This window comes from Thalia democratica, chromosome 9 (assembly GCF_965202585.1).
Source record: "Thalia democratica chromosome 9, ktThaDemo2.hap1.1, whole genome shotgun sequence".
Taxonomy (NCBI): Eukaryota; Metazoa; Chordata; class Thaliacea; order Salpida; family Salpidae; genus Thalia; species Thalia democratica.
The window spans coordinates 13687105-13697818 of NC_139173.1; the positions used below are offsets into that span (position 1 = coordinate 13687105).

A 10714-nucleotide genomic window follows, 5' to 3' on the forward strand; every position below is an offset into this window, starting at 1 on the left:
ATTACTACGTCATAATTATTATAAGAATTTTAAAATCGAAATTTCTGTTCACTATTATAATAAACTGTAACTTACTGACGATCACATGAAATTTTACATTTCAATGTGTGAAACAGCTATTTAAATTATAGTTTTTATATAATTAGATAAATATATATCTATATAGATATAAACAAGCTAATATATAGATATATATCTATCTAAAAATAACTTAATTCTTTATATATATATATAGAAAATATGGTGATTGTTTAAATTTAATCACTTTCTACAGAGCCCACTTGAAGGGCTTTTAAATAATTAATTAGTAATGCAATTTAAAAAATTCTAGAATATATAAAGACAAAAAAGATTGTCTTTAATCTTCAGCTAGTTCAAATTTAAAATAAAAAGCACTTTGGTAAACAAGATGCAAAAGTTATACGAAAAAACAAAAACCGTTATGACGTAAGAATTTAATATTGTACAGTACACATATTCGGTCCAAAATTGATCTTCCATCTAACTAAACAAATAACTAAAATTCTCAAAAACCACAGTTAAGCGACCATAAAATACTTTAAGGTTTATTGAAATAAACAATCTCTTATCTTTACGAGTGTGTTGGTGTGTTATATTAATTAAGTTGTTATGTCTACAATAATAAAAACTTTAAAATGACTGATTTTAAAATGATGCAGATAGAAAATATCACTAATTAGAAATTATAAAAAATACGTAAAACTTAAGTTGAAAATAACAGAAAGCTTATATACATATAATTAGTTTTATGTTAATTTTAAACTTTAGTTTTACATATTTGCATACTTAACAAGCTAATATAAAATTATATATATGTATTATAGTTTAAACTTTAATAAACTACTAAATAATTATAACATTTGTTAATATATTGATTATTGAGTAAAAACCAGTTTGGTATGTTGCCTTAAAGTTAGATTCGTTGTCTTTTATAATAATGACAGCCCTGTGAAAAAGAAGATTCTTATAGTCATAACTAAATTATAGTGTAGGTTACGGAACACAAGGAGTTATGTCAAGATTCCATGTAAGAGGTGGTACATCAGACAAAAGAGGCAACCAAAAAGCTCACAGAAGAATTGGATCTGTTGCCAATAGAAGTGGTCGTGTTCCGAAAGGAACAAAGATGCCCGGGCAAGTGGGAGGAAATTATAAATGCATTAGAGGATTGCAGGTTTCTTTAGTTTGTAGGTATTTACAATAAGCACTAGAAACTTTGTTTAATATAAAAAACTGTCCACATTAACGAAGTTTTTGTATCAAGTAGGAGTAGGCAAACTACGGCTCGACAAAATTCGTGACTCCAACATATTTTTAGCTCGAAAACAACTTATGTTAAACAGACAAATTTTTTTTTTTTTTCCAAGAGCTCATAATTCGAATAGGACTAAGTTTTGTACATCAGATTTTTTAAACAGATTTAGATAAAGCGTTGCATACTAGCGTTATTTTACTTATAAATTAATACCATACAGTTGCAGATGTTTACACACTAAACTTGCTCATTTACAGTTTAATTCTACACTCACAGAATACGGTATAGTCGGCTGTGTTTGAACGTAAAACTTATTTAAAAGAAAATGTAACTGGGATATAAGTTAGTGTACCTAAAAATAAAATTACGCAAAAGATACTTATTGTTTCCACCTGCACTTATAAATTCAGACTACCTTTTGACTAATCAAACTTTTTATAGCTTAAAACTATATAGCTTTGATTAAAATTATTATATAGCTTTGATTAAAATTATATTATATTAATTTTTGTTTTAATGGTTAATTAATTATAATTAGTACATTAAAAGTTTGTGCTGTTGTACGTTGTTTATTGTTCAAGTGTTACTAATTTTAATTAGCTTTTATAAAATTAACAAGCAACTTTGTTGATAATTTCAATATATGCTATAGGTGCTTCGGATGAATACTAAACATAATGTATTGTACTTAAAAGGAAGATTTTCGGGCCATGTCAATCAATTTGTTAAGATACAAGATTCTAGTCTAACAAAATATTTTCCTCAAAATGATGAGCAACAACAATTATTTAGTGGTAACTTTTTATTTTAATTCTTTAGTCAGCTTTGTAACTTTTGTTATATTACATTTTGTTAACTCCACCATTTAAAAAAACAGTTTTGCTTAATTAAAAAAAGAGGTTCTGATAGATTAGTTATAGAAAATATAGAGTGCTTATCTATTATTTTACAAACTAAACAGTTCTATTTCTAGAAAAAGTTTATAATTTTTTCTGAAGACTTTGAACACTTCTAAGTGAGCAATGTTGACCTCTACTCATCATTACATGTAAAATAGTTGATGTAACATTTATTGATTGCCTGTAATATAGTTAGCGAGTTGGTAAAGGAAATTAATGGCAATAAACTAGAAGTAAGCTAAAAACGAAAAATTTTCCTTGATAAGAAAATATAATGATGTTCATATTATTAGAGCTTTAATATAATTTCCTTTCTGAATTTTCTTTCTATGTATATATAGAGCAGGAGTCGGTAAGCTACGGCCCGACAAGCAGATATCTTTAACCCGTGACATATTTTTAGCTTTAAGAAAACTTATGTGAAACTAACTAGTTAATTAAAAAAAATAATTATTTTTAAAGTGCTCATTATTCATTATGAGTAAATAGTATTGCTTATTTAGTGATTATATAACATAATTTGCTTCTAAAGTGTTTATATATTTTAAATGAATTTATTTTAAATTAAAGCAGACCACAAAATACTTTCCTAACAAATACAGTTGGAAAAAAGCTTCATTAGTAAAACTTGCCTGATACTTGTAAAACTCTTCCAACCACGGTATAGAGATTTTACAAAACCAGGAAAGCACTATGTTTATTTTTTGAAACAATTGGTCTAAACTTTGTTTTAAGACTATAACATAAGGTTGCCACACAATAAGACTAATCAGGATAACTCAACCTAGTTTGAAGTTTCTGAAAAGTTAAGAGTTTAAATATTTAAAAAAAACTCAAGCTGACTCAGACTAGTTTTAACTTTTTTTTGCAAAAGTCTGACTAGTTTTAATCACTTAAAATGTTTTTTGTTCTTAAAATTTGTGCTAAGTTCAGGGATGCCACTTTACCTGAAATTCTGGAAAAACCTGGAATTTGACAATTTAGGCAAAAAAAACCTGGAATTTAAGAAATTTTGAAAACATCTTGGTAAAACCTGGAATTTTGAACAAAAAACCTGGAATTTTTAAGAATTTTAATATGTTCAGTAGTAAAATTTCGGTTTGACTCAAAACATTTATCATATAGATTAAAAAATTTTGTCATCACCAAAAAATGTTTATTAAAAAACACATTTTAAGTAGCTTTACAGTATCTTTTCAATCTTTTTATACTACTTTACACAGTTTCTTACTTATGTTAATAATATTTAGAATTGATTAACTTTTTTCAGTTGTTGACTCATACTACTTGTTTTCAGCTTTTTCATAAACTTAGGCCAAGTCATGCTAGCCTGATATAACTCATACTAGTTTTAGTTCGCTCAAGCTGGCTTTTTGCCTCGAAAAGTGGTTAACCTAAAAAAAAAAACTTATTTTGACAAAGCAAAATCAAGTAAAGCTTTATATATTTTAATTTAGTAACACGTTTTCATAGTACTCTTTCTTTATTAATTTAACATATGTTTCTGTGTGTTAACTTGTTACCAAGCAGAATCATATGTTAGTTTAATAAAGAAAGTACTGTGAAAATTTCTTATTATATTCCAGTGAACTTGCTTCACTAAGATATCTTTTAGCAGACGATTAATTTTAATTTTTGAACATTTTACATTTTAATTTAACTTTATAACATTTGACATAAAAAAAATCTTACACTAAAAACTTTTTCGCTTTGTTTTATTTATATTTTTAACAATCATATTAGTTTAATTGATTATAATTTGGTTTTCTAATTAAATTTTAGACAGACTAAGAGAGGCTAATTTGTTTTTTAGAACACTAGTAATTTAGAAGTAGATAAATCTTACCTATTATTAACTTATTTTATAACTTAGCAACGCGCTATAAAAAAGTTTATTAACCGACAAAAAGTTTGGTCTAAGGACCTTGTGAACGTAAAACGTTTCGGTTATTGAGTCGTACACCAGTTAGATATCTTGAATCGTCTTGTCTGGACAGTTAAGAAATCATGTTTAAATTCTTTTTTTATTGCATCAAAAAAACCATTAATAATTAATTAGTCTAGCTTGGTAACTCAATGGTTATTTTTTACACTAAAAAATAATTTTTATTTAGTTTTAAAAATAGTTGAACAGTTACATTTTTACACATCTAAAACATCTTAAGTTTTAGGTAACTAAGCAGTAAGTTTTTCTATAGTTTAGGTAGTTTATGAAACACCGTTTTATTAATTTATCAAGAGAATATCTAAAAAACTTGTATTTATATTCGAAACTACTAACAAGTTTTTTTTAATTTTTCTAAGTAATGTATTTACATTAACCAAATACAAGTAGTTAAAAATGTTCTCAAATTCCATGTTTGTATATATAGTTTAGAAATCAAGAAGTATCTTTAATAATAATTAAAATGATACAAAGTAAGAAATAATCTATGAAAAGCTAAGTCCGATCCTGTGTAACAAAGAAAAATTGAAACTTTTATTACTAAAGATGTGCAGTTCTTATTCACTTATCCGAACTTCACTTATCCGGACACTCACTTATCCGGACAGTTTCATTCAGAAAAATATTCTAAAAATTTTCAATATAAACTCTAACTTTTTCTATGATACAAATATTTAAGCTCTTATGTAAGAAAATTTAAAGTGGTTTTATAAGTTCTACAATTTAGTTCATTATTATGACGTAATAATACTACGAAAGATTACATTCTATCTTTGTTCAAAACTAGCTTAGTTATCATTAATCTGTAAGAATGTAAAGTAATTCAGGCTAGAAATGTTTAATCTAATCAATTATTTTTTTTATTTATATTTTCTATCAAACAAAAATTTATCTTTTTTCAAAGTTAATAGTTAGGGCATTTGGGATTACAAATGATAAATTTTACTTGCTTGACCCTAAAACAACGTATATCGTTGCAGAGGGCTAGTAAGTCTGATGTTTTTCTACTTTAAAAAAAGGAATTAATTAATCTAGAATTTAGCTTTTATTATTTATCATTTTATTATGTATTACTCACAATTACTATGTATTTATTATAACACTTTTATTATGCATCGCAATATATGGGGCAGTTATAGTATTATATGAAAAAATTGATTTTTTGTACTTTTTTTGGTTATCCGGATATGTTTACAGAAAAATTTTGCCCAACATGTCCGGATAAGTAAATAAGTATCTGTACTTTAGGTATATCATATATTTAGCTGCACGTTGTAAAAGCAGCGTAGTTGTAACTCAGTCATTTTTTCAAAACTCATTCATTAATCATGATAACTATTTAATCATGTAACTCATTCATTATCATATATAAAAGTTGTTAAGTTCTTGATTTCCAATTAAAATAATTTTTAAAACTATTATAATGTTTAACTACATGTAGTTTGATACAATAGTTTTAACAAAAGACTAAAAGTATTAGTTTTTTGAAGTAGTTGTATATCATTGACAACATTGTTTTCAAAATAAAAATATGTTTAGTTATGTATTTATATTTCTATCTTATTTAAGATAATATCTATCGGGAGGAGTCATTTTCTTATATTTTCAATTTCCAGCTTACAATTATTTTTAGAATTTATTGTCTTTATGTACAAAAATACTTTAAAACATAATTTAGAGTTGTGGCTTTTAAAAAAGTACATTAAACGTAAAGGTTTGTTGTGAGTTTATGTTTATATAAAAAAGAAGAGTAAAGTAAATTGATGAATTTTTTTCACACTAGTTTGGTTCTTGAACTCTGCTTAAGTTTAGCACATTCTTCCTATTTTTTTTGAGAACTTGTTAAATACATATCTTTCTTGGTTAAATTTATTTACAAACTAATTACAAGAATGATAAAGTCTGTAAAACAAAACATAATTAAAACTAGGAAAATACTTACACATCTCCCACCAGATTTTATCTACAAAGGAGATAAAACGAAACATTTACCTAGCGAAATAAAATTATTTCAAATCAACTTGTAACAACTTAAACACAGTTTTCAGTTCTAAAAATCAACGAAATTAAATTCAAAAAGACAAAAAACATTGAAAAGTTACAATTAAAACTTAGTTTACTATTAAGGGCATAGGGGGGGTAAACACCCTTTTTTAGTTTTTGATCTTATTTTATATAGTTTTTACTAAGCTACAAAATGCTTTTTACAGATTTGAAAAATTCAAATTATTATTTTAGATATAGCCGGTCAAAGTCGGAGGCAACAGTAGGTTCCTTATGGGAGGCGCAAACTAAAACAGCAAAAATAGACTATTTCACTAGAAATCTATCTTCTCCTACGTTTTTCGAGATAACTACCTCAAATTTTCAGGACATGTTCCTTGATATATTTAGAAAATTCTGTCGGAAGGAATTTTTAATAAATTATAAAATAAAAATTTAATATAAAAAACAAACAAAAAAACAGTTTTTTTTTTGTTTTTTTGTTATAAAATTTTTATTTTTTTATTTTTTTACATTCTGTTCCTACAGAATTTTTTAAATATTGCAAGGAAAATTTTCTGAAAATTTGAGGTAGTTATCTCAAAAAACGTAAAAGAAGATGGATTTTTAGTCATTTCTAGTTATTTGCCGTTTTAGTTTGTGCCTCCCATAAGGAACCTATTGTTGCCTCCAACTTTGACCGGCTATATCTCAAAAATTATTTTGAATTTTTAAAATCTGTAAAAAGCATTTTGTAGCTTAGTAAAAACTATATAAAATAAGATCAAAAACCAAAAAAGGGTGTTTACCCCCCTATGCCCTTAAACAAAAATGTTAAAACAAATACATTTTAAACAAACAAACTGTAACAAAAAAATTGAGACTTAATTTTTACTTTTCTTCACTCAATTGCTGAGTACGAGCATTTAAAAACTTAATTGCTTCACCGATTTGAACTTTTCAGCTTTGAAGAACGGATCCACACGCCATACATCTAACCACCTTGAAACTTCACTCAATTCGCTGATAAGCATCTCTATCATATTTTCAACTTAAAACAAAGTAGAAGGTGCATTACTGATACCAGTAAACACTGAAAAAATACTGCTACTCACATTTTCCAAATACTCGATACTAACCAACAGTTCGACTTTTTGAAAGTCAATCTCTGCGTCCTCATCCGAGATCACTTTGAACAGACGGCTTTAAGACAAGTCTGCTGCAAAGTCAACTACAAACTTTATGATGTCGGTATTGGACTGAAATTCATCAATTAGATCATAAAACATTATTTAACAGTGATAATTTTAACTTGACAATAAATGAATATCGGCAACATCGGTGTCACGAAGCTTATGAAAAGCATCATAAAGTCTTATATGGAAACTCTGGAAATAATCCAATAACTTCAAACACTCATCCCGGATACATTGTTGTCTGCAAGAAAACTTTGGTGGTCTGTTTGCTTTTCTGTAGAAAATATAAGTCAAGAAAATATAGATCAAAGCAAATCCGAGCCATTCCAGTTCAACATCAATTTTGAAGAAAGTAAAGAGGGAAATTACACAATGCTTATTCAAATAGAAACTTTCTTCTGGGAACACAGAACATCAAAACTCTTCTTGAATTTTTTTTTTTTTAATTTACCAGTAAAGATGAACTTCTACAGTGGTATGTTTGCTTTTCTCAGATAAGGGATACTACTTCGAGATTGGCAACCAGGAGGATTAAATTTTATCAGAAACTTGCGATTGCGTACAGTTAAGCGACCTGATCCATCAATCTTGACAACATATTGGTGATAGTCTTTTAGTTCAACTATCATTCCACTTTTCTCCCTATTTTCCAGACTATTCATAATAAACTTTCACTTTGTAGTAAGTAACTTTGATAGCTTCAAGTTTACTGTCTGGTAGTACTTTGTCTCTTTTGTCAGCTTTTAGTTTTATTCTGTTTAATTTATAAGAAAGCAGTACTTAGAAGTAAATTGTCAGTCTGCAATAACTTATGTATAAATTTGAAGTAACTGGTGAAACACCGTATTAAAGTTAGTATATACTCTGTGTAAATCTCATCTTATCAACAATAAATAATAAAATATTCTCTGAACATTAAATTATAAAATCTAAAGTTGACTAAAATTAAATTGATCAGTTAGTTTTAGGTTGAAAATACTTATATAAATGGAAAAAAAAACTATGTTAGTAAATTTATAGAATATACTAAAGGTAGTCACTATAACTGAAAATAAGACTAAATTTGTTTAACTAAAAACTACTGTGTAAAAGTAAGTGTGACATGTAATAAATAACTCTCTAAAAAAATTTTACCCTTATTTATTAATTTTTTCATTAGTCCTATTTAGTTGATTTATTTTGAGCAATTATTTTTAAATCCGACTTTCAATCAATACTAAATGCACTTGCAAACTGGGTGCACGACTATTCAAATTTGGACAATTCAAGTTCTTAAAAGAAAATTTAAGGGCTACAACTAAAAAGTAATATACATTAAAAAAATGCGTATGTAGGTCTAATTACAATAGTTATTTTCTTAAAAGTTTTTAAATAATTTACAGATACGGTTAACATTGTTTTTGTTATTTTTTTGTTCTTTTCTGATTTTTTTTCAAAAACAAAAAACGTGTTTGTAGGTAATAATTAGACCTACATACTCTTTTTGTTTTCAAATATTTATCACTTTTTGAGTTGTGGCCTTTAAAACAAACTTTTATGAATTTGTATTTGTCAAAATTTGTATTGTCCAAATTGGAATCGTCATGTAACTTTGCAAACTAGGAGGTTGCATTTCATTACTTTCCAAAAGATATATTTCCTATATTCTTTTTTCGTGAAAGTATTTTATTTCTCCCATAATAAACCAAATAAACTTGCCAAATTTGACTGTGACATCTTGAAAATAAGCTTGTTACAAAAAAAAGGTTATAGCCTAGATAAAATTGTAAAAAAATAAATTGTGAAAAATAAAAGATTTAAGTTAACATTATTAAAATTCTGATAAAAAATTTCAAATGTTCTTAGCTCAAATTCGCTAACAGCTAGGAAATTAATTTTTTGTGCTGTTATTAAATAGTTTTTTACGCTCGAAAAATTGTTGCACCTCGCAAATTTGAAGTTTTAGATTAAGGTTTACTAACCTCAGTTTAATAATTCCCCCGCTTTGTTAGATATTGCTCCTTTACTAGTAAGTTACGCTTATGTTTTTTTCCTAATAGCCAAAGCAGCCTCCTATTTGGAAACCCAGTTTTAGATTAACAAAGACTAATTTACATTTTTTAAATGCTTTTAGGCAATTTTACATTTAAATTTATGTGACATTTTTTAGTTTTTATACCAACTGTAATTTTTTTCTTCAATTTTTACAAGTTTTGTAATATAAAAAAAATATAAAAAGTATTTTTTTTTTATTATTGTCTATTAGTGCTGTAAGTACTTTCAATCATTTTTGCTTTATCTTTATTTTTGTTTAAAAATTTACGAAATCGTTATGAAATTTATGAATTCAACTAATTGATGTACCTTATTATAAAACGCAAAATACATTAAGTAGATTTTATTTTGCTAATGATAAATTGCTCAAATTTATCAATAATAAAGGGTTTTTTATTAGCAGTATTTTTAAATATCTTGGTCAAAAACTTTAATTTATGAAAAGTATAAAGATATGATATTAACATAATAAATAGTTAAATGTCTTTGTCCAAAAAAAAACAAGTTATTAGTTAATTTGCTTTTTAAACATTTTTTGTAGGACCATTTCCAAAATACATTGCTGGAGAAGAACCGTTAGCTGAAGATATTTATCATAAAAGTGTATTTAGGTTTGATCAACCTTCTATCGAATATTAACAATTAATTATTAATAAGCTAATGTTAAAAAGTCGACAAATTTACCTTTTAGAAACTTACTGAATGTATGTTTGATTTAAAATAATTTATTTAGATCAATAGTTTTTAGAAAATTCGTTTTAACTTGTTTCGACATAAACATGTTTTTTGTATTTTTTGGCGCATACACTAAATTACAATAACAATGTTAATTTTGATTGTTCTTTATTATACTTTTTGCTAATAATTTAGACAAATTTCTTTTTTATATATCAGCTTTTATATGTAAATTCCATTTAATGTATTAAATTTTATAAATAATAATAGGCACTTAATACCGTTGTCTTTAAAATTAAAAGTTATATTCACTTTAGTGCTTCAGTTTAAATAAAAAGTAATAATTTTTATTTTTCATAATTATAATTTTCTCATAGAGTTATAACGTTTCTGAATAGATTTAATAAAACTTAATTACTCAAAAATAACTGATTTGTTTTTTAAGTTAAATCACTTTTTTGTTTTGTTTAAAATTGTACTTGAAATGTATTATTTTTATGGATAAAAGAATATAATTTACTTTTGTAAAAGTATATACACATTTTTTTAACATACTATTTGTAAAATATGTATAAGTAGTAGCATTTCTTTTTACATCTGAATAACTGTTTATGAAATATTTTCCATGGGTAGTTTTAGAACTTATAAATCAAATTTGATACGAATTGAGTAGTCCTAGTATTATTTAAACATCATATTATATACG

At 25.7% G+C, this 10714-nt stretch overlaps 1 protein-coding gene across 1 annotated transcript in view; it reads left to right on the top strand.

Annotated features, from left to right (window-relative positions):
• LOC145844038 (large ribosomal subunit protein uL3m-like) overlaps nt 1–10420 on the top strand; it is a 30836-nt gene extending 20416 nt beyond the window's left edge. The window contains exons 6-8 of the mRNA XM_082951366.1: nt 1009–1195; nt 1929–2070; nt 9875–10420. Of these exons, the coding sequence (XP_082807492.1) occupies nt 1009–1195; nt 1929–2070; nt 9875–9972 (427 nt within the window). The 3' untranslated portion in view covers nt 9973–10420. The remainder of the gene's footprint in view (nt 1–1008; nt 1196–1928; nt 2071–9874) is intronic.
• The last annotated feature ends 294 nt before the right edge of the window (nt 10421–10714 follow it).